We start from the raw sequence: 25,147 nt of genomic DNA on the forward strand, positions 1-25,147 counted from the left end.
GTTGAGAAGGAAGGGGGTTAACAGAGAGGAAATGAAGTGATGGGGGAAGGATGGGGCCAAAACAGGGGCAGGAGGTCTATGGATACCGAGACTGGTATCCAATTACAAGACTGTTTCTCAAGCACGTAAGATTTAGCTGTGGTCCAGTCTACATCACTCAGCTCACTGTTGTTGTTGCTGCTATTTTTTTCCTTTCTAAGAGGGTGGGACTTTTTTAAACAAGTCATTTAGCATACCTTCATCAGTCGTTCCAGATGTGTGATTTACAGAGAGCATGAGAACTGCTAGCAAAATGGCTAACAAAAGTAAAGCAAAGATCAGATTAAGTCACAGGGGGGCTGGGTGCTCTCTGAACTCTGTAAGTGTGAAAGCTTCAGGCAGATCCTACGGTGACTTCACCACTGGGTTGTTGATTGATGGCCTTGCAAAATGGAGGGATCACTGAATGGGATTATTGTCATTAGCATAACAGTGGATTGCATCTGTGTTTTGAGTATGATATTCTGCTCTGTGGTCTATCTCTGTAAACCCCTTCAGGACCACAGTGTCACAGGCTATTATAGTTATTGTTTGTCAACTATCACCTTATATTGTGAGGATTACTGCAGCCATCCAGACAGAATTCACAGTTCAAATAGACACTGTAACCCAGTCAGAGCAAGAGATGCAGTAATGTGTACTGACCACCAAAGCATTTTCTGCAGTATTATAGGACACAGCACATATGCTACAGCTCAATTATGGTGGATAATTCAAGAACTGCATAACATCTAAATAAGTCTAAACATTGAACGGTATTCAAAGAATGCTGCATGTTTTTTTTTTCAAATACACAGCATCCCAACAAGAGCCAATTCTTCTCCTTCCCTCCATTTAACTTTGTGTCTCCTTCCAAAGGGGTGGAGGCATTGAGGAAGGGTTAAAGCAACCAGTGAATGATGGGGTGTAGGGCTGGGCCTTGGTAAGGGCGGGGTAGGGGGCTATATAAAAACAGAGAACACAAGGGGTGTTTTATCCACCCTGTCCTGTGGAAACCTTACACTGCTCAAACTCAACCAGCTTTACCATTTTCTCTTTTCTTTTCCTCTCTTTTAACTCACACCCATCGGACGTGCGCGCGCTCAGGATGAGAATGGCAGCGTCATCTCCACAGAGAACAGAAGTGCCCAACAAAATGTTGGCTTTCACTTTGCTTCTCATCTCCTCACTCTTAAATGGTGAGTATTAAATGGCTTAACGCAAAGAGTTCACTCCTCAGTAACTGTACAGCCATCTGTAGGAGGGGTGGGGTTGGAGAGGAGTGTTTAGCTGGTCTGGTTGACTCCAGGTTTTAACCCTACAACCATTTTACTGTCTGGAATGCTAATATACAATCTCTACATTGAAAACAAATCAATAATATGTGAGTCTTTGTGTTAGCAAAAAAAAGTTTGATAAAGATATTTAAAAACATTACTTTGAAACGGCAAACAAAGGGATTGTTATTTGAAGTTTTTTTAATTATGTGGAGGTTTAGGGAATTTTAAACGATTACTTGAAATTAAGATATCGTATGTGGACTTTTAAATATACAATAAGCTTCAAAAATGTAACTTTTTTCTGACAAACTTCCCTTTTGTTTTTTTACTATTTTCTTTCAAACAGTTGTGAACATTCCTCTGGTGCTATGTTTGCCATTTTATTAACCTTATCCCAGGCTCTTCAAGGACTGAGAAATGTGTGTATCTATATTTGGCTGTAATGTGAGGGCAGCTGAAGTGTGCATGAGAGGAGGGTGTGGAGTTTGGTTGGTGTGCATTTCAAACATGGTTGTGGGCTCTTTAGTGAGGCACAAGGGATGGCTAATGATGGCACTACTGATGAACCCTGCACATGTTTCTCACACTGCTGAGATACATGTAAAAAGTTATATAAAATTCTTTATACAAAATGTAATAATCAAATGTATTTGCCTGTCCTCCATATGAGCTTATCTTACCCCTGCATTCCACCCAGAAGAGAGCTGAGATAGGCTTCAGCAGATCCCCCGTGACCCTGGTTAAGGAATAAGAGGGTGTAGATAATGGATGGATGGATAGATGGAAAAAAGGCTATCTCCAGTTTCAGACTGACCTTTGTTTCTGAGAAATCAACCAAGACTAGCCAAATTATGATAAAAAAAAAAAAAATAAGGCAAGTAGATAGATATCAACAAAAGTGGAGGTTAGAATAAACTACAGCTATACTATCTGGAGCACCCTGTATTCTGGCCGGAAATGAATCACACACTAAACTGCTTAATTCAAACCTCCTGTCTTGTTCATGCAATACAGCTTATGGAGAAAACACTCAGCAGTAAAAAGCAGCTACATCTGCTTTAAAAATAATAATCCGCCTTGATACAATTTTAACCTTCTGAACAAGAGGATACAAATCAATGCATTTGGTGATCTGTACTATCTCCTGTCATCCCAGCAGACGTGTAGAGTTATGTAAGTACAGGAAAGATTGGCTTATTGTCCAACCTTAAAGCGATGAGGTCAGAGCAGATTCACAGATGTTTGTGAGCTCAAAGCTTATCCAGACAACCTGGGAGGGGTTCATGTGCAGAGGCTAAAGAGGAGATGATCAGAAACACTGGGGAAAGCCCCCCGGTCCGACTGTTTAGCAGAATTTTTCTTTGGAAGAGTGGTGAGAGGTGTGAGCTGAAACAATGCACAGACAATGACGACGCTAAGCTTTACTTTGTTGCCAGTGAAATGACTGGAATGTCCCATGCTTAAAATGTCAGTTTATTGTAATATGGTTTAAGATCTGCCTGTACTGTTAAGTGGTCTGAGGAGGTTCTTTAATTAAGCAATAAACCCTGCCCAACTTTGCTGCCAGTCCCAGAGCATGTAATTATGTAAACCATTGTTTGCGTAGTACCCATTGGAGTAACAGATACACCAAAGAATCACAGAAACAATGTCAACAACAGTGCTTATTCATCTTGTAAAGAAAGCAGCACTATGTGAGCCAAATCAGATCCCATGAGTCAAGTGAGCCAGCCAAGTACATGTGGGTGCACACACATGCACACTGTATAATCATTTTACAAAGGATAGCATTTTTCATCATCCCCTAATAGGAGAAGACTGCTTTTCCACTAATCTTGTAGCAGCTTTGTCTTTGAACTCCAGTCTCTGTATTTTGTATAAATACTGGATCTATTCATATTGCATTCATATTCGTATATGCATTCATATACAAAAGGTGTTGACATGGTACTGCCAAACGAGCTACTTTATCAGACCACCAGAAGGTGCTGGTGTGTGCCCTGCTCTACTAATTACACACATGGAAGAGAAAGGGAAGTCAAAGCTAAAGTATCAGATACCAACACACTATGAAAAATGATGCTTCAATAGCACAGCCCTTCAACTAAGTACACTTCAGTTCAGCATCTTAATGGCTTATTATGACTGCGTTTCAATACCGCCCCTGGATGTGTGCACAAGTAATTACTCTAGTGGATTTTTGAAGGATATAGTATTTGCCAAATTCTTTCTGGACAAAATCAATGTTGAGCCTCTGAGCTACTGATGCCCAGATCTGCCTCACTCTGCAACAGGATCCCCTAACAGTCAACCTGTGTATACTCAACCCAGACAGTCTCATTCATGGTAATGCACAAGGTAGTGAAACTATGGTGGGCAATTATGAGTATGTGTGTGTCGGGTGGGGGTGATATTATCTTGCCAATTAAAAGCAGATGTCATGTTTCCTGATTATAGTCGCTAGGAACAGGCACCAAGCTCTTGATAAGGAACTGCAGTTGCCGCAGGGTTGGGTTGGGTGAATGCTGCAGCTGTGCAGCACGGGGTGAGGTAAGTGCTGCTTCAAGGGGCTGATTGAAACCATGAGATCCAGTTGTGTTTTTCTGCCAAAAGAGGAGAATGGGCTGAGTTGAGCTATTAATCGCTGTGACAGGAACAACAGGGGAGTGGGCGGTCAAAATAGTGGGGTCAGCAGTCTGTTGTTTCAGAGAGGGTAGAGTTGCAGAGCATGTTTAATCCTAAGGGACTGGGCTCCAATGTCACATTCCTCAGTGCACTCTTAATTCTCAATTTCAGATTCCTTAAGAGCAGCAGGACATTAAACCATGTAAACACTCTGAATGAATGATGTATTCATTATTTCAGAATACTGTTAGCAAAAATAAAAATACATGTAAACACTTACAGAAGATGATGAAAAAATAACATGCAAATTTTAATATATTTACATCATTTCACAATATAAAAATGTTATTGACTTTCAAACATCTGAAAGAAAATGAACCCATAAAGTATTTTTCTGACTTAGAGTGCATTTTGATACCATTTAAAAATTGTAGAGTTCAAAACAGTATAATTTTGGAAGATTGAAACCTTAAATCAAAAAAGTAATTACTCTTATGTTTCTAGGATATATATTATAACATTTACAGAAAAGATGAGGCAACATGTCTTGTGAGTGTTTATAGAAGCTGTCTTCACTGTATAGGCACACACGATAAGAACAGTTAAGCCATCTACATTCAGTTTTACAATCAGCATGAAACTAGATTTTGGCACCAGCTGAAGCTGACAACCTAATTTCTAAAAATACATCATTGGGTAACTATTGCATGCTGCACACTATGGCAAGGGTGCTAGTAGAATTACAATCACTGAGACTGACATGGTGGTCCACTAACTTGTACAGACCATTATCACCTCACTATGCTCCATTACATAGTCCAGGGTTTTCAACAACATACATTGTAAGAGGCCAGTGGCCCAAAGGTGTAAGACTTGTGCCTCCTGAACAGTTGTCTGGAAGTCAGACTGGTACTGGAAGCAAAAGCCATAGGTGGGGCTACCCACTGAAAACATCCAACAGCCAGTTCAGGTTTTAATGTAAATATGGAGCACAGTGAAAAACATACAGTAGTTGAAGATGAACGTCTGTAATAGCAGTATTTAAAAGTGGCTGAATTTGAAACAGTTAAGACAGTTAAGGAGGTCTGATAATCTAGGTCAGCAAAGTACTATACTGGTAAAGTTCCCAGGTTTAAATACATTAAGTGAGGCATGAGAAGCATGTTGCCTTTACAAGTTTCTTAAAGAAGACATATGCCTTTGTGTGAAAGTTACGCTATGAAGCAAGCTTAAACTACTAAAGGAAAGCAAAGCTTTCTTGGGACTCAGGGAAGAAATTAGCAGTTACAGCATCACTCTTGGAATTTTGCTTAATATTACACTATACAGTATGGGAGGCGTGAGGGCCTGAAGTCTTCATCTCACCTTAATAGATGCCTGGGATTAGCTGTGCATGACTGGCAGAGGGAAAGCAGACAGGGAGGGTTGGGAGGCAGGAGGGTGTGGAGCTACAGGCTTTCTTCCACAGCCTGCCACATTCCTCCAGCCAGAGTCCCAAGAGATGGGGGGGTGTGGGGTGGACCATTTCCAGACCACAGTCATCACTCAGAACAATCTGCTGGGAAAATCTTCAAGAAAGCCATGAAGTCAGGTCCCATGCTGCATAACATATGGAGTCAGGGCTAATTAGGATGGTTGGGTTAGGTTTATTGTGTTTGACGTCTAATATCTTGGCCGGTTTTTAACATTACAGAAAGAGAAGAAATGACAGACAAGTCAGTGTGGTTATTTGTGGTATGTCAAGACTCAGTGGCTGTAAATACATATACATATATTTTATCTGTAGATGTTTAGCAAAGTCACTGAAAAATCTCTTTAAGCTGTGGTTTCTGTTGAGTGAGCAAGTGGAAGGTAGAGGAGTGAGGGGGTCATAGGTTAAAAGGTCATGCTGTCAGGAAGTGCGCTGACCTCACGCAGGGAGCAGTACTGACGAAAACACCAGACACCATTGTTTTAATTACAGCACAGTGATACAGGTCAAGACAGAGTAATCTCAAAAGAACAGGAAAGTGATCCCAAACCCATAATTAATAATGCCCAGACTTGAATTTCAAGCAATCAAAACTGGTCACAAACAAAAGTGGTCACTTGGTTCAAGCTGTTTCTATAAATGTTGGTCATGACAGTCAATTATATGTAGAGGTTTTATTCCATCTGGCTCTGGTCTGTCAGGGAAGTTTGTTTGTGTGTAAGGAGTGATGGCTAGTCAGCTGGATGGAGTCTGTTGGCTGTGTTGGCAGTGTAGTTAAAAAAAAAAAAAAAAAACTTATAGTACTGTGTTTGATGCTAAACAAGCATGTGCTGCTCTATGAAAATTCAGCAGGCAAGTTTTACAAATGTGCTTGAGATGCAATGACATCACTGGCACAAGCCTAATAAAACAGTTGCTTTTTACAGTATGGAAATCCTCCTCAATCCATCAAGCTTAAACATGTGCTGTGTAAACAGGACATCTGTGCCGGTTCTCAAGAAAGTACAAATTCCCTTCTAGTCACTTACCATATTATCTCACAATAACCCATCAGAGAGTGCCCCAAGCCCCAAACTGAAGACTACACATACTCATCAGCATGAATCTTCAGGCATTTTTTATTTTACAGCGCCACTATAGTCCAACTTGCCTGATGGTAAAAAGTAAACAGAAAACGTACAGACCACCCAAAGATGGAAGAGAGAGCTGTAAGCTACAAGCTGGTTAAGACATGTAAAAGACACTCTTAACAAGGTTAGAGAGCTCATTACCTGCTGCTGGTCCACACCAACAACAACACAATACTGACAGTAAACTACAGACAAGAAGCACAGTGAGATAAGGCACAGCATTTATTTTTCATCCAACTGAAACAGTTACAAAATGTAGAAAGGTTTTTCCCTTGTATACATACTGTATAATAGACAGCTGCAACTGACAGTTGTTAAGCATTCCAGAGGACCTCCTTGGGGGATACTACCACACCTGCTAGACAGCACACAAGGAAGTTAGTGGACATGTGTCAGTGTGACCACTGTGTGAATAAATGTACCTTTTGCTGAAAGTAATACCTACAGAGCACTCACGGTGCTCAAGGAGCAAATGAACCATTTTGCCATGATACATAGAAACATTTAAATGATCTGTGGTGTAGCATGAAATTAAATGATGGCACTTTTTGGATTTCTCCAGTCCATTTTAAGAGGAGATAAACTTAAAAACAAAACTTTCTAATACTCCCAGTGGATGAACATTTTACTTAACACTGACTCAAACTAGGCATCAAATCAACCATGAACTAAATAAGTAATACATGTTTAACAGGTAAAGAGGCCTCTATCTCATCTCAGACATAAAAAATACCTTAACAAGGGACAGCACACTGAAATTCAAACCTGAAATGGAGCACAAACCTAATCTGGAAACCAGTGAGGAATGATGAAGTGAGAGCATGAGCAATGAGCACTGCAGAGGTAAAAACATTATGGGAATGTTTTGAGAGTGAGGCAATGCTGTTAGACAAAACAGGGATATATGGGTTAAAGAAATGCACTCTTGGTATTTGTGTTTGACTTCTGGATTATATACAATCTGACCAGAGCAGTTCACAGCAATAAAGAGCTCAGTGACGCCAGTGTGGGTAGCATATTTTACAAATAAAACAGAGAAGCAAAAATGCCCTAAAAGTTATCATAGCTATTACAACTTTTGCAGCTGAAATAATTTACAACTGAATCTGAGGAGAAATATCCCACCAAGACTTTGGTTTAGTGTTTCCTAGCCCAAAGTCATGAGGCTCCCTGAAAATATACAATGGTCAATGGTCTATTACATAATTCAAAAATTTGAAAAAACAAATTGTTTCAAAGGCCATCCTTACCTGGCACCTTTCGATTTAATCAGCACATTTATCTGCTTAAAAAAGGTAATGGAGAATCATTCCATTCACATTAATACATATCAAAAGTGTACTTTGCATATCCCTTTTTGCCTAATCTAAAGTGAGTCACTGTAACCTGGGAAAGATTGGATTTCAAAGTAAATGACTTTGAAACGATCCATGGATCTGAGAACAGTTATCTAGAGAAATAAGATCTATTACCCAATCTTTCATCAGTTCAGAGTCCTCTGGGGGCACAAAGAAAGCTTATTTTCAGCACACCAAAGATCTCTCACACACAGCATGAGTTCATGCATTATGATAATAATTGACATAAAGATATCACACTGGTGAGTGATGACTTACTACCTCACATTACACCTGAATCATAATTGAATCATGCCTGCAAAATGATAGTGAGGTAATATCGGGTAAACCACATGATTCTTCTGACGAGCTAAGACAACCAAGACACTTTTCTAAAATCCACATTTCTTATCAAATTAAATCACACAATAGTTTTCTACAGACAAGGATAAAAGTCCTCCTGCCCACAGACGTCACGGATCCCAAACTTTTCAATATGACACTATCTGCTGTTGGGTATGAACACTTTCTGGTCTAAAATGAACTAAAAGAAAATCAGAATACAAAATGGAAAATTACCCTCTAACACATTGAGTGCTCCATCCAAAGAAAACACACAGTGGTGATTCTTTTATTGAATCAGTGGTGTTGATGTCGTAACAGACTGCCCACTTTGATATATGTGATGTGCAATTTATTAACAGCACTTAACTAGATGTTTGGAATGCTCTGTACAGCTTTAAAGCATAGATTTATTCATTTTTGATATATACAGTGGAAGACCAAATGCTTGTGCTGTTGACCTGATCAAATAGTTCACTGCCCATTGAATTAGTGAAGTGTCTCTGAAAATATAAACCCAAGCTGCAGACACACAATTACACACGTGCATTTAAAAGCTGGGATAGAGCACATTGCTTTGATTCATAATTCAACACTGACTAGTGTGAAATGCAACATTCCTGTGCAAAGCACAGTTTTATAATAAAGATTTTAAACTATTTGGCAAAGGTCCATTGTATAACTAACATCACGATTACTAACTCAAAACACTTGTTCCACTGGAAGTGAAAGGAGGTCAGAGCTTTGGCTGGTTTTGCACTGAGGGACAGTTTCTTTGCTCCGGCTGTGCAAAGGAATTAGTTTGCACAATTCCTCAGTTTTGATGGTGGTCCTAAAGTTTTACTGCATAGCACAGCCACAAAGAGACCCTAACAAAACCTACAAGAATTACATCATCACTACTGTGACACAGAGTAAATTTGGTGGGTTTAGATGGAGGATTATTTGACCAATATTTAAAAAGTACTTTCAAATGAATCTATTTAAAAGTATGCTGATATATGATTCTGCTGGTCCCTATTTTAATGATATGTCATGGCATCTACAATTAGAAAATATCAATCAGGATTTTTTTAACCCAAACAAAACTGGCATATTCTTGTTCTGAAGCTACAGCAGGAGTCATGGCACAGGACGATGAAGTTGTCGCAAAGACGGCATTGCCTTTGGGAGCAGAGGTACGAGGAGACATGATTCTAAAGACAACTTCTGGTAAGAGATACTGACTTGTGCTTCCATACACTTAATAACATGTTTTACAGGTTGAATCCAATCTTGATTTATCAGAGAATGAAGAGTTGTACTGATTAATCAATCAAAATATCACCTTGGCAATCAAATCAAATTATAAATCAATCTACATCTGTGGTTTAAATTGCACTTGTGGTGACAAATATTTTCACTTAAAGCAATTTTAAATTCCACTAAATTCCACATTCCAAATTCCATTTAAAGCAAAATTAAAGCAATTTATTGTGGACGTTAATTGCAGGTGAAATGATAACATATTTTTTCAGAATTAATGATAAAATAACCTCAGGGCCTTTTCTACAAAATACAGCCTATCCATACTGTGTGCCTGTACCTACTCTGAAACCAAACATCAAAACATTCTTCTGCTGACATCGAAGGTCATGTGTACTGCTTTAATATCTAACTAAATTAAATTAATTTTTCAGATCCAGGACAAATCCCTATGCTCCCCACATTAGGCTATACAGAAACAACGGAACAGACTTCAGAAACAACAGTTACTGAAGAAACAGGAGATGGAGGAGACGACAAAGCCAGCAGCCCTGCTCCAGGTGAAGAAGCTGATGAGGGACCTACTGAGACCCCAGCACCTATGCCTTCCAGAGGCGATGGCCCTGGAAACAAACCGGAGGTAACGGAGGCCCTACTAATGTAGATATTAGGGTCTGGATTGTAATATAAAATCATAGCACTACAGTGAAAGACGTCCTATATGATAGTAACAAGCAACTGATAAACAAATATTTCAAATACACATCTCAGGTAAACATAGAGTACGAGCATTGTTACAGTATTGATCAATATGCTTGATTGATATGCTTTGGGCTGTTCAATTTTCATTTTAATTTCACTGAACTGGAGTCAAATTTCTTGCATGTGAAACCATACCTGGCAATAAAGACAATTCTGAAATAACAGACATGATAGATTTTTTGCTAAGAAAATAAGGACGTATTTTCATACAACTGAGAGTTCCATTTCCACATGACACATTTGTTTGGTGGTGTTTACAGTAGTTGTGCTTCCAACCAAAACTGGTCTTGTATGTTTATGAAAAATTTATCTCAACCCTGTTATTAGTGGATTTGATTTTTTTTACATAGTTTTTCTGAGATGGTCAAACACTATCAGGCTATCAAACACACTATGGATTTTTCCTAAGATAATTTTAAATAGAATTAAAATAAGATTAAGATAAAAGATTAAATGTCCACCAAACATCATAACATATTAAGTCATTGGCCACAAATCTAATAATTCAATACAACTGGCGGCTGACATAGAGCAGTCAAAAGCCAAATGGTAAGACGGAGACATCATTGGACAATTAAGAAGTTTTGGTGTCTTTTTGCAGCTGGTGCCACGAGACGATGTCATCTGTGTCAGCAAAGAGGCTGTCCAGGACAAAAATGCTGTCAGTCTGAAACTCAAGAACTCCTCCAACTGTGTAAGCTTTAAAAACATCTCTTTCCTTCTGTATCTTATTTACTGTATGTGCTTATAGGTGAGCAAGCAGATAGGTGTACATTTAAAAATCTTATGTGATAAAGATGAGAGAAAAAAAATCAAGTTTGTCAAAATAAATTACAGTGCTACTGATGATAGAGCACAAAGAGCAGCAGAGAAGGAAAGTCCAAATGATGCACTGTGGGTGGGCTCACTACTGCAGTAGTGTGTGCAATGTATAGAGGCCTAAAGCAGCAGTGTGGGTGTGCTTGTGTTTAGAAACACAAATTCTTCAATGTCTCAGGATAACAGAGGTTTACAGAAAGCACCATCTATGGGGAGGTCTGAACTCACAAGATGGGAACTCAGCTAGCTCATGTAGCCTGTGCAATAAATACATTATTTAACAGTTAGACAAAGCATAAACAGCAGCAAGCAGCAAAATATACAACATGGGGATCCTTGTGTACCCAGACGAAGACATTAACGAGAGCAGATTTTCAATACCTTTCTTTCCTGGAGACCTCCATTTTTTGGGATCCAATCAAACATTTAGCCATATTTGAAAATTTACCTACTATAAATATCATAGTAGGTTTATCAACATTTTTGGCAGGAAGTTAACAAATGAAGAGTGAATTAACCTGATAACTAAAGTATACTCTGTTGCAAACCAGATTTAATACTTATAATCTCATTTGGTGTAACCTGCCTTCCTATATGTCTGTAAACTACGTGTTTCTCAAATACATTATTGAGTAATTTAACATTGCTCAACAATGAAGCATGGGGGGTGGGTGTGGTCTGAAAGGCTTTGTTGCACATGTTTGAAAAGAGGGTTACTTTAGTAATGGTATGTCTGATCTTAGATGCTATGAAAAGATGATGGGCCTGTATATAAATCCGGACTTGGTGATATCTCAGATCCAGCCAAGACATGGACAGGTTTATGATCAGTCCCAATGAATGCAGTTTTGGGCCCACAACAGTAAAATATTAAAAACAGAGAGATCACATATAGAGCTTCTTTAGAAAAGAGTTTGCAGAAAGTGTCACTGATGGCAATAATTCTAGAATTTTTATATTTTATTTCGATTTCCATGCAGAAAGACACCAAAATGAAGATTGAAAGTGCTCTGCGGGAGTTGTGTGGTGAAGATTGTAAACTAGAGATCTACCAGGAGGACCCCTCAGATGAAGTCATTGTTTCTGGAAAATATGTTGAAAGTCAGTAGCATTCTTGTGGTAATTAAGAAAATAAAATATACTGTCAAAGCACACTGTTATACCTCATACACCTTCTGACAGCCTCTCTAAAATGTTTAACAACTTTAGTTCTCTTACAACCTGCATGCATATCCACTCCAATACTCCAACCTATACAAAAAAATCCAAATTACATAGCTGAGAACATTTCAGTAAGTAACATCTCTACTGTCACTTATTTATGAATAATACCATACTGTAACATGGAAAACTCAAAACACACCTTCATTTTATTTGCAGGTGATGTTACAGGCATGACTGAAAAGTTCAACAATGACAACATTAAAGACAAGGTATAGTACCAGTTGCATGTACTGCATTTTAAAATTATGCTAAGCATACGTTTATCTTGTACTTTTACTGGTATTTTTTAAATATTTAGTTCCTCTGGGAATTGTGAAGTTGTGATTGTGTTACTATGACTCTCCTCCAAATGGATGGAGGTCTGTACCTTTTCTATTGCGCTTGAGCAATGCATGAACCAAGTTACAAAATACATACAAAATAAACATCCGCCTGTAATAAGTTATGTCCACTAGACTGAGTTACCATAAATTTGCTGATTATTTCATAATTGAGCTAGATGTGAAAATACACTGGGGAGAAGAAAACTCACACTCTTGTTTTCCAAATCTTTCAAGCTGCCAGATATTTGACAAACAAAAAACCCACAGACAATCCACTTGTCAGCTGCAAAACATTTTTTCTAGTGCCTAGGGAACGATCTCGGGTTATGGTTTGCCTGTCATACCCGTCTGTCTCTTTTATGAGAGGTACACTACATTCTTCTCTTTATTCCACAGACTTAGCTGTTTACTAGTGTTTTGGGCAAATAGTCATTCTTCATTATACTGTGTACAGTCTGCTGACTGGCATCTTTTTGTTTTGACGCTGCCTTGAAGGCAGAGGAAATACTGCCAATTCTGGAGGTACATGTCCATAAACATGGGCTTTGATTGGGATTATTTTTTTAAACTTTCAATTTAGCTGTCGTTCTGCCAGTAAAACAGTGGCACGGCACAGCCCCAAAACACATCTACATTGAACTGCATGTCTTCATGAATGTCAGTTGCAGCTTCAGAGTGTTTGATCATTTGTTTGGTTGGCTAGAAACAGCATAACTGTGACCATTGCAAAACTGAACATTTGACTCATGCTATTTTGTTCTGATTTTTTCTATCAGACTGATGTGGAGAAAGCTGTTACTCGCTGGGGCAAGAACTCTAAGTTGGTGCTGGTTTCCTTGCTGCTGACTGGCTTGTTACTGGCTGCACTGCTGGTAGCTGGTTATTACTTCAAGACCCACCGCAAAAACTCCAAAGGAGTCAGACTGGTGAGTAGACCACATATGCAACACTTACTGGCCTAACCTAATATAGTGTGAGCCCACAAGATCTGTTTGAAAAAAGTACATATGGATTGAAGTAAATGAGTGCTTATTCCCCAGTCAGTTCATGACTTAAGAAACATGTGGACATGCCTGACTCACATATCCCTTAATTCAAAGCAGCATTTAGTTCTTGCCTCTGTTTCTACTTCATCCTCTTGCGAGGGGCATTCAGATGGTTTGAGTTCCTTTTTCTGAAGCTCATGATATCATATTTAAAAGGTTTACATATGGGGACACACCCATGAAATTGTTTAGATGAAGGTTTGTTGAATTAGTGGCTTAGTTATTAAAGAAGGTTCTGTCATAAGCATATATATTATGCACAAAATCCTTGATGACGAAGCACCTCAAAAAGCCCTCACAAAGGATTTCAATTTTCTGCTAGAAGCAAAGTAAAACAAGTTTGTTTGCATATTGTTAAGCTCTCAACAGTACAGTAAAACAATTACCATTACCTTTCTGAGCGCACACACAGCTGAAACACGTAAACTCATTACTCACTCATTAACAAGGGCCGCACCTGTTTATTTTTAACAGAACCTGCAAAAACAAATCCCATTTCAATCACACACTTCCTTGCTTGTTTGCAAGTCATATTTGAACAGTAGAACTAAACTTGCCGGTGTTCAATGTGCATCTTAAAACTCTAATCAAATGTTGGCTCTGTGCTCTTCTTAGGCTGAATCTTTCCAGGTGGATGAAGAGAACCAAGCTAACACCCTGGTGTCTGTGGCCCCCCTACCCCAAGAGCCCCTTGACAAGCCCACCATCAATGGAGAGTCTCCACCAGAAAATGGGACCAACACAGTCCCCAACACAAACGGACACTCCCAGATCCAGACCCAAGTAGCTGACACTGAGATGTGAATCATTACATTACCCTTCTCCTGTCCTACCCATCACCCACTGGGACACAATACCCATAAGCCCCTCTGCTACCCCAGAAACTGTCCACACACTGAGAATAATTCAACATGAATACACCAGATACATTCACCTTCTTACTTCCTCTCCCCAATCTATACCTCTCTGGACAATGGTGGCAACAGTAATGAAGCTCATGACTACGATGACAGCAATGACAATGCCTGTAATGTGAAACCTTTGGGATCGCTGGTGTCAAGATGAGTCTATGTGTTCAGGGCTGAGACTGATAAACAGAGCACTGACTGGTATTTGTTAGCTTCCCTGACTTCGGTCTAGTAGTAACACTCATAGTAATTCACCAAAGTAATGCCTGTTGATCCCTGACAACAAAGCAGAGAATGGTTTATTATTTCAATCCACAGTTGTGGTGCAATACACCCATTGAAGCCAGGCAGTTGGAAGGGGACCTATTTTGATTCTGTCTTAAAAAGGACTGATGCTCACTGCTTGATTATTTCCTCTGTGATTCAGGAAATGTTTCTCTTCACAGCCTCTGTATTTGCCTTAACCTTGTAAGATCTATAAAGTGTGAGATAGACAAAAAAAAAGTAGATTACATTTGACTGTATTTTCTAAGAGACTGTAGTTGTTTAAAAGCTTGACAATATTTGCAAACAATGATTTGTTATCATTGGTGACATTCCTCATAGAAACCAACGATTAAGTGACGGTTACACACAAAGTATTCGGCTAGCAAAAGTTATAATTTTTGGATTTATTGTGGAATTAAATAATGCTGCCGAACTACTGAACATTGGTCAAGGTTTAATTGGAAAAAATTGAAAAATACATGTCTATTTTTTTGGTTGCTGGTGCTTTTCATGACATTAGTGTACAGTAGTTATTTTTAATTTTTTGTATTTTTTAACTATTACCACTGTGCTTGGGAATGGTGAAATGTAGTATCATTTTAAAACTGAAAGAAAAGGGGAAGAAAAAAAAACACACATAAACACAAACTGAGTTTTCAGGTTGCCAGACTGGTAGAAATTATTTCTGTGAAATTCATAAACAACATACAGCAGGTTCAGCATTCCTAAGATTGGCTTTATGCCATTGTTGATATAAAACATTTTTTCATCAGTGGTATGCATTTTAACTTTCGTTTGAAAAAAATGGCTTTTTTTCCATGTACTGCATGTGTAAATAATCCTGCTCGGTTGTAATACCTGTGTCTCATTCATAAACTGTGATTGTTGACAATATACTTGTGGGTTTCCTTCAACTTAATTGTGTTGCGCTTACTTGGTTTAAGAACAGACACTGCTAATAATCCTGCGAGAAATGAGCTCCACCCAACTAGCACAGTTGCAGAGTTCCTGTGAGACAGACTCTTGAGGTACATGTGGCTGTATCATCGCTACTCAAGTTAACAACAACTGCAAAACATTTACATAATGTATTGTTATTTATCAAACCAAACATAAGTGGCGCAGTGATGTGTGTAAGATAAAGTTTCTAAAAAGGCCACAGTGATTACAGTGAGATTCTTTGACTTAGTAGTGAACAAAATTCAGGTTCTACTATCCATACTTGCAGCAGCATGTCAAGGAACTTCTTTCTGGGAAATAAAAACAGGGACAGGTATCCTAAATAGACTGTAATTTTGAAAGATTCGGACTCGAATTAGCCAAGTGGGAGAGCTAAAACTTTATTCTCTGTGAAATGCTTCAGGATCAGTGTGTAGAGTGAGAAGAGTTATAGCAGCTAAGGCCTAGTCTTACATACATATGCCAATATTGCTGACCAACTTGAAAAATGCTGACACGATCCTGTAAGGAAATCATGCACTAAGCATTAAGCACTTGCAAGAAAATGCAACTGAGATTGCGTGAGAGTTGAACTGTATTGCAGAGTTACAGGTATAGTATATGACTGTAAACACATATAGCTGTAGGGCCTACTCTATATCTAACATCAAGACACCTCTGCTACTTAATATTTGTTGTCCATCATCTAAATTATATTATCTGTGAGGCAGAGTATACTCACTAATACTGTACTGTAAGTGCCCAAAACTCTTACAATCAGTTCAAGAGTGTTTTAAAAGAGGTACATTTAATTTCTTATTGGCAGCTCAAGAATGGCTTGCTTGCAAAGAATGACATTATATACTGTCATGACTTTCTAAAAATATTAAAAACTGAAATTATTGTGACATGATCTGCATTAAATTATCAACCCATATTATGCATGTTACTGCTGATAAGACATTGTCTGTGTACTTTCCAAAGACAAAATTCATGTATATCAATTTAATCATCCCTAGTGCTAATCAAGATTAAATATTTGTGTAAGCCAAATTGTGTTTTTACTTCAAGCAAGAACGTAGGTACTAAAATAACATATGCTCACTAGTTCACAGATTGGTATTCACACCTGACACCATTAATTGTTTAGTTTGGTTCCCAAACAAAAAACAAGCCTCTCATAGGATATACCTTTGTAAATATATAATAAGTCGACCACCTTTATATTAAAATACAACATTGTTGGTGTTAAATACAAAGAATTTACAACAAAGAGTTGTTTCTGTTGCTCTTAATGTCACTATTGGTTCAGTGATAAATCAAGTAAGCATTTGGATCAAAACAGCATTGACCTATAAAACCCCGAAGGACTTGAAGATTGACTCATACAGAATATGGTTACAAGGTCACCAGTCATTCTGAATGTGAGGGAGTATGCGTGTGAGAAAAGCCATCCTCTGTATGTGTGTGTTCATGGGCCCGGTTTATGTAGCCACAACAAATTAACCACTGCTGTCATTCTAGCTGACGTAACCTTTTTTCAACCCTTGTTCTTACACACTGGACAGCCTGACTGTACATGTCTGCTTTAACAGTTCACTTACCAGGTCCACTGGGGTAGAGACTATCACTGTCTGTACAGCAGCCACAAAACTGAGTGGGTGCAAAGGTCAGTGTGGTGTGTGCTGACAGCAGCTCAGCAATGATCCTTAACGAGGCTGTATCACTCCACCTCTGAAAATGATTCCTGCAACAACACATATCCAAACATGTGAAATGTCAGTGATTTTACTAAATCCAGTGTATATTTTTCACAATTTAGTCAATGCTAGTTCAGAGTCTACATGTTGTACTATACGTATGCAATACTGTACATTTCACCATTCATCTGGCATACATACATACATATTTGGAAGCAACCTGGATTCCATACTTTGCTCAGGTCTGTCATGTTATCAGAAGAACCCAACATTCGTACCACCACTAATCTTAAGAAATGCGTGGCCCACACCACCACATGAGCTACAGCCCCTCCACACTTACTTATCAAGAAATTAAAGTGATCCAATACATCTCTCATACCTTCTCAAAATTCCAAACTTAGCCAAACATCCTAACCTATCAGCAGTAGTGGAAGGTGGAGATATAAAACTTGGAATTTGTTTTTCTGTGTTGTAGTTATATCAGTACTTTAAAGCTATGGAAAACATGAATCTGCAAAGCAACTCCAATTTCCAAACGATGTAGTAGGGTAAAAGGTGTCATTTTTTCATAAGTACAAAGTCAAATATTAATTTTATTTGTGAAAAATGTGTGACATAGTAATAGTAAAACTAGAAATTATCTGTAGGCTACCACACTGCGTTAAGTTACCCAATGTCCACTGATCATAACTACCCTGATGCAAAATAGAAGTCAATCACTGAATGCATGGAGAAACAACATGTGTAGAATATTTTGGGAGAGAAAAACTTCATCCATGTGCCAAACCTGGGTTTCTAAACAATAGTTAATACTGTACCCCCACCTACTGGAAGTCCTTTGTCATGTCAGCTCTAAGAGAGCCTATTAAACAACCACAGGAACGTTTCCTACTTAGCCCCAGAGGCTTTGTTGACTGCTGGCTTCTTTAAAATTAACCTCATGTACTGTTGTTTTCGATAATGGGCAGTCGAGTCTAAGGTACCCTTTATGGTTAGGTGGTGTATGACGCATTGACACTGTTGCTAGATAACTATCAAAACATACGTCAACTTTTCAAGAAATTTTAAAACATTTGTGGCATGTAAAGCAAAACAAACTTTGTCAGACCTACACCCCAAGAGGAGGCAGTTGAACCTGTGCTTACCTGAATTGTGGTGTAGGTTAGTGTATAAAGGAGCCATAAAAGGACAGGTTTCTACACTTTACTTTACTTTGCTTTACTTGCTTTACTGTGCTTTCCACTGCAGGTGATACCCCGCCAAAAACTTGAGCGACGTGACGTAACGTACAAGTTACCGTAGAACACCGTAAAGTGGAGCAATGACTTTATTACCGTAAATTTCAGTAAAGTAAAGCAATGATGCGAGATTTACTGAAGATAAGGGCTTAAAACTGGTGATGGGTTTTATTGCTAATAAGAGAATGCTAAAGTTAGACAAATTAAAGACAATAAATCAACAAAAATAGCACCGTGTGTCCTAAATACCTGTCTTTCTTTCTGTCTTTTGTGGTTGTTCATCTGCGTATTTGAGTGGTTTCTAGTCGGATGAGTCAGCATAGCGCAGCACAAATAAGACAAATATTTTAAATCATTGTAAATTCAACATCAACTAGGCTTTAATCCACATAATATCTAAAGCTACTGGAGGTTGAGACAGCAGTTCAGACACAAATCTGCCCCTATAAGAATATGGTTGTGCCACAGCATATTCTAAAAGCATAATACACTAAGTCTGTCTAGACGGTTTTCATGTGCTACACTGACATCTATTGTAACAAAAAGGGAACTGCATTGTAGGCGATATTTTTCGTCCTGTCACCTATGATGCAAAATCTCTGGATTACAAAGCGTTTTGACGTAAACACTCATAAATAGAAACATATAGGCTAAATAAGATAATATCTAAAATTATTACTTTTGAACTTCAGCTAATTAAAGCACAAAGGATTGTTACAAGAAGGTGAGTAGTCCTCAACCATCTTTGTGGCCAATTTACACTAAAACAGTTATTTTTGAACCGCCATCTGTTGTCACAGGTTCGGTCAAAAGTTTTTTCTTCTTTGAATTTAGTTTGTGAAGGCTGCATTGGTAAATGAATTAAGAGTAAAAAGAAATCAAATGTACAAATTAGTACAAACGTACAATTCTTATTAGTCCCCCAGGACCTACAATTTATAGGAGTGTGAGTCTACAGATGGTTTGTAGGATATATTCTATAATATCTTATATAATATCTCGTATTCTGTGTGGCCTGAGGCCACTGGCAGGCTGTGGTTTGTCTGTATCCTGGTAAACAGAGATGTTTTTTGATTTTTTTTTTCATTCTACTGAAAAAAAAGGATAATAGGATCTCGGCACGACATCTGAGAGTTGCGTCAAAGGGAGGTGCTTTACGGTAAAACGACAGCCATTACCATGTGATTTCACCGATGTTTGTAAACATGCGTCAGCCACATGTGATTCTGGAGGTGAGGAAAGACTCTCCAGCCGCTCGGCCAACCACCGACCGGGGGAGTGTCAGGGGCGGGGTTCCCGTGTTGCGCTATGGAAAATCGTTAGGGGAATACACTGTAATAAACGTACCCTGCGAGATTGATAATAGCGTCAACAGGGCTGAAACGGGAATCCAGAGGACTGACCATTGACCGAGGACCGGGTTTGAGTGATGCCGGCCGGGAAATGGAAGAGACTCTTTCGGCACGAGAGAAAAACAGGCTTGGGATAAACACGTAAGTTATTTATGTTACAGGACGAAAGCGACATAATACTGCGTATGTTGCGTAGAGAATACCACTATGAAATTCCTAACCACTGGAGTGCTGGGTGAAAAGGTAAGAATATAAGCCTGGATGTGCTGTCGTAAAAGTGTGAAGAAAATGTTACGAAATGAAAAGAAATAAAAAAGTCCTGTAGTTGCAATCAAACAGAGCGCGGGGGTTTGTTAGTGAGAAACGTTGTAAACACTTTTTACAGTCATGTTTCATCATCGACATGACAACAGGTAAATTTAACTGCGTCAGCGAGAAGGACCGACAAGCCACATGAAATCCAGTGGGAATTTCCGCTGCGATGGTGAAACATGCTGCGATGGTATGACAGCGTAGTTCTGCTCGGCGTGAAACTTGAGTTGTGGCTGATTTTAATCTTAAAATGCGGACGTAAACAAAGCATGGAATCGGCATGGATGGCGTGTGAAGGAAGAGCTTGGAATAGGATGCTGCGCAAGAGCTGGATAGTGCGTAATGCTGTTGTGGGAGAGGATGTTACGCAGTTCATATTGGCACGATCATTTGACACCTCATTTCTCATGGTCTTTATTTTTCTAGTGTCATCAGACATTTTTTAAAATGAAAATCAGAATGAATAGGCATATAGCTGACTTTCCAAACATGGCCACAAATTGACGCACAGAGCGTTGTTGTTTGTGTATTTTCAGAGGAAGTAAAAACTTATGTCGCAAGTGAGCAAGACAATGGTGACGCAGCTTCTTTTATGTTTCAGGTGTCAAACAACATTTGCTGCGTCACAAAGATCCCAGAAGGTCCCTCGCAGTAATCTGGCTCTTTAGTGCGCACTTGATATGATAAAAACAAGCTCCATTACCCAAACACAGGGGGTGCTATTGAGTAACACAATACTTTGTATCATCTGCTGTAGAGATGTTGACATACAGGTATTCCTCATCTCTGCCTTAACACCCAGTTTTAACTTTTTTTATCACTAGGGTATATTTTACAACAGTTTTCTGTTGATGACATGTAAGTTAACTTCACAAAGGTTTGATCCTTTTATAACTGATTTGTAGTGTTTTATTCCTGAAAACTGTTGTTTCTGTGAGAGCTATTTATCAGAATTAGTGCTTTGCTAGAGCTTGTTACACACATGTGCCAGAACACAATAGGACACCGGCACTCCTGACGTGATGACACCTTTGCTGCTGACATCAAGGCCGTTGGCCTCTTGTACCTTGCTGATGACCCAAGTGAAGGAGAGTGTGGTTCCTGCTGTTGCTTACCTGTCACAGGGATAGCGGATAAAGTGCTTCCTCACCTCAGAGAGCTTCTAAGGTGAGAATAAGACAAGAGAATCAAACTGCGTGTTTGTTTGGTCAGTGGGTGAATCAGCAGTAGACCTCATGAGTTGCTAAACTGTTGGCAAGGAAATCAAAAGAGAGAGAGATAGTGAGAGACGGAGAGGGCACAGAAGGGGAGCTTTAGAGCCATAATTATGTGTACTGAAGACACTCCCAAGGGAATGCCATTAGTAATTTCGAAACAATTAGGTAAAGGTCATTGTAGGAAGCACAATCTGGTGTCAGGTGACGTACAGGAGAACATCCTTCGTACTTATTTGCATTATCATGATAATAGTATATAGATCAAATAATATTTTCTCTGTCAGATGTTTAGGGCTGACAGTGTTCACCAGAATGCTTTTACTAATTGCAAGTATTGTGTCCTGTGCCATTGTGACGTTTACCATGTCTTTTGAGGCTGACCAGTAGAACAAGTGACCCACTTCCAAAGACACGGAAACATGACCTCAATAGTTATTTTGCTGTCCTTTTGGGGTGGGGTGCTGCCTCTCAAGTCAAACAAACAGTAGAGCCCAGTGCAAGCGGGCTAACTGCGATGCTTCCAACCTAGTTTTATTCTTGGAGTTCCTGGAGAAATTTCACAATGATTATACTAAAAAAAAGCACAGCCCCTGTTTTTTCAGCTGGAGCAAATGCACTTCAGCAGATTTAGTTGGGCCAAAACTGGATGCAGCAAACAAGCACTTTTGAAAGACTCCCAGGGAGAGGCAGTGTGATGCTACTGAAGCTGCATTTACAGCAGGGGGTCAGCATCATCTACAGCCCTTATAAACTTTCACAGACAACGGTGAGCGACCCACAGCCTTTTAAAACAAATCCCTCCTACATACAGATTATAGAATAGACGGTGGCACAGAGCCGAAAGATGACAGTGCTAAAATTAAACCCGGAGCACTGCCGGCCTTGCTTGACGATGCTGTATTAATAGACAAATGTGAGGCAGCATTCATTCGCAGGTATCATCAGCAACTTGACACCTAACATGCTGCAAATGGGGCAAAAACACATCTGTAAGCCAATATTGTGAAACCCCACAAGGACCTTTCCTTACTGCCATCACCAATGGCCTTGAGCTTTCTCTGTGCAGAGGTATGTATTAATTTTTGTGAATATTTCTTTAAAAAAGGAACAGTACATAGGAGTGTGAAAAAGTGAGATAACTTATTGTTGCCTCACTGTTTTTGTCTAAAATGTTATATTACTTAGTGCAGAGCACAAGTTAGGTTTTCTCTCTCTTTCTTTCACAAAGACGCTTTACAGCAGCATTTGAAATCTTTATGTTCACTGTTATCTCTAGTTGTTTAAGTCATAAAGCAACTCCTGTTATCTACAAGGTATCTGATCTTTCCCAACAGGTAAAATAGGAGCCAGAAGAGAGAGACAAAGTGTAAACCAACTCCTCCATCTGTGGCCTTCCCATCTATTTCCACCCACACCACCAGCAGATAAAACAAACAGCGACAGAGTCATCGGAACAAGTTAAGGCTCTCATTTCCAAACATTTCGCAATTTGTTGAAGAGAAAATTATGCAACATAGTAAAAGTTATCCAACCTATTAGATGATCCAAACACAATTGGTACATTCAGGACATCGTCTATGAAGGAATAAGCAGGAGGAAAGGACGTCTGTTTCACTTTTATATATATATTTGAGCTTATTTCTCATATATATTTATATACAGTATATGATATGAATGATATGCTGAAAATTTTGAACCATTGTGTTCAGTAGTTTTCCTTCATTGAACAAATGTTAGGAGTTGGTTTAAACACATTACCTCGACGAGTTTGCCCCTCTCACTCCTGATAAATTAGGACCTCTAATCTGTAAGAGGATTAACCACCTACCTTGTTTACACGTGCCCACATGCACACAACTCCACCCCTCACTGATACGCACACGCATCTATGCATTCAGTGTTTATTTTACGTCACCTAGTCCAATGTGACCAAACCCAGTGGCTCTCCCTATGACGTAATTTGGCTGCTAACAGTCTGATGCACAGTAGGATTTGTTTGTCTAATTTTTGGAAACCACAGGGACACATTACGGCCCCATTCTTTTAAATAAGAACCACCTGATCAATCTGTTCCTGACTGAAGGGTTATCTGTCTTTCTAGCATCTGTTCTTGTGATGCACTGCTAGAGATTCACAGTGCACTCAGTTTGATACAGTGGCTTCACAATAAACCAGTTGCTGTGTATGCTTTTGTTTAGTTTTAAAAGGGGCTGATGCTCCTTTAACAAGCAGTAGATGGTCAGGTGACTCGGCAGAAAAAACTGCTCCGATGTAGAAAGCAGCCTCTGCACACAATAGACGCCGACATGAGCTTGTAGTAAAAACAGCAAGAGAGCAAGAGCGAGGTAGATACAGAGTTCATGATTAGCAGTGTTACATGGGAGGGGTCAGAGTAGCAAAAACAAGGACAAGATGGATGAAAGCCGTGCTGTGGCCTTCAGATTGCATTATCTGAGTTACTCTCGTAGCTGACACTGTTCATGTAAATACTGGTGGTGCTTGTCGAAATAGAGGATATTTTGAGCATTTGATTGGGTCAGAGTACACATTGGCTAAACAATGATAGCCACCGTATTTGCCCAAATTTCATTATCTGTAGTGAAAATCTAATAACCATAATAACAATAATAATGAGTACAAATGCTTTTGTTTTAGAAGCCAAAGCACCGAAGAGGATTAGGGAGTGACAGACAAATTGTCCCCGAAAGACACATGAAGGTTTTGGATTAGTTGTTATACGTCACCTTTTCCCGTCGACAGGACAGCAGCATCTGAGACACTGACAGGGCAGGATAAGGCCAGGCTTTTCATGCCGGACCTACAAATAGTATCCAGTGAGTTGTCCACAACAATCGTCTTGGTATTGTGCAGTAATTTCATAAGAAAAATAGTGACAGAGGGTGATTTATTTTTGTATAGCTATACTGTACAGCATGCCTCTTTGGGATGGGCATCAGGGGCTCATACTAATGAATCTCTACCGATTTCAGGACCTGGTTTTTCGATCTTGCGTCACAGTCAACCCCAGTTGGACCAGGAGTGGTACTGCAGGCTTGAGGCAGACCCACGAGAAGACTGAGTATCCTCTTGTGCATTACAACGATGTCTACAAGGTGCAGCAGAGATCTATTTTTCCACAGTATGATTCATAGACAGTTTCAGTTAGGGTTCATTTCTGTTGCTAGTCTGCCGCTGAGCCTAGGTACCCTATACTGAGATGTTGGTCATCTGATGCACTTTTAATTCAAGGAGTTAAGCTGCTGTGTCATTCTTAGCACTGGCTGTGACTCAGTGCTTTTTTTCCTTGGTCTTGGTGCCAGCAAAGTGCCTGTATCTTCCTAAGTTTCAGATTCTTTGTCTGTCTGTCTCATTTGAGGAAAGAGCTAGAACTCTAGGTTTGAAAGGATAAGAGTAACAGCTTACAGACAGACACTGGGAAATACCCAATCTCATCAAGGTATAAACTAAAATAGGCTACGTGTCTGGTGTCTATTAGTTTTTATAGCCAGGAAAGTGTAGTTTGTGTAATGATATCACTTCACATTGATCGCGATAAACGGGTGCGTCACCTGTTTCAAATTAAATAACG

At 39.2% G+C, this 25,147-nt stretch overlaps 1 protein-coding gene and 1 long non-coding RNA gene across 2 annotated transcripts; both read left to right on the top strand.

The window, feature by feature from the left end:
• Positions 1–1,006: 1,006 nt before the first annotated feature.
• On the top strand, positions 1,007–15,413 carry LOC113131061 (hematopoietic progenitor cell antigen CD34). Its single transcript, XM_026308115.1, has 8 exons — positions 1,007–1,217; positions 9,314–9,415; positions 9,883–10,088; positions 10,812–10,904; positions 12,010–12,130; positions 12,410–12,462; positions 13,353–13,502; positions 14,238–15,413. The coding sequence occupies exons 1-8, from the start codon at positions 1,127–1,129 to the stop codon at positions 14,424–14,426; spliced, it is 1,005 nt and encodes a 334-aa protein (XP_026163900.1). The 5' UTR covers positions 1,007–1,126; the 3' UTR covers positions 14,427–15,413.
• Positions 15,414–19,902: 4,489 nt separating this feature from the next.
• On the top strand, positions 19,903–24,693 carry LOC113129763 (uncharacterized). Its single transcript, XR_003295640.2, has 3 exons — positions 19,903–20,170; positions 22,893–23,015; positions 24,549–24,693. It is a non-coding gene; the product is annotated as an uncharacterized LOC113129763 (long non-coding RNA).
• Positions 24,694–25,147: the final 454 nt, after the last annotated feature.

This window comes from Mastacembelus armatus, chromosome 5 (assembly GCF_900324485.2).
Source record: "Mastacembelus armatus chromosome 5, fMasArm1.2, whole genome shotgun sequence".
NCBI classification, from domain to species: Eukaryota; Metazoa; Chordata; class Actinopteri; order Synbranchiformes; family Mastacembelidae; genus Mastacembelus; species Mastacembelus armatus.

What these genes read in the sequence shown, in the direction of transcription:
- LOC113131061 (XM_026308115.1), top strand. Translation starts at nt 1,127, where the DNA reads ATGAGAATGGCAGCGTCATCTCCACAGAGAACAGAAGTGCCCAACAAA. An exon ending in GATTCTAAAGACAACTTCTG is followed by an intron (nt 9,416 to 9,882) that starts GTAAGAGATACT and finishes TTAATTTTTCAG; the next exon opens with ATCCAGGACAAATCCCTATG. An exon ending in ATGACAACATTAAAGACAAG is followed by an intron (nt 12,463 to 13,352) that starts GTATAGTACCAG and finishes TTTTTCTATCAG; the next exon opens with ACTGATGTGGAGAAAGCTGT.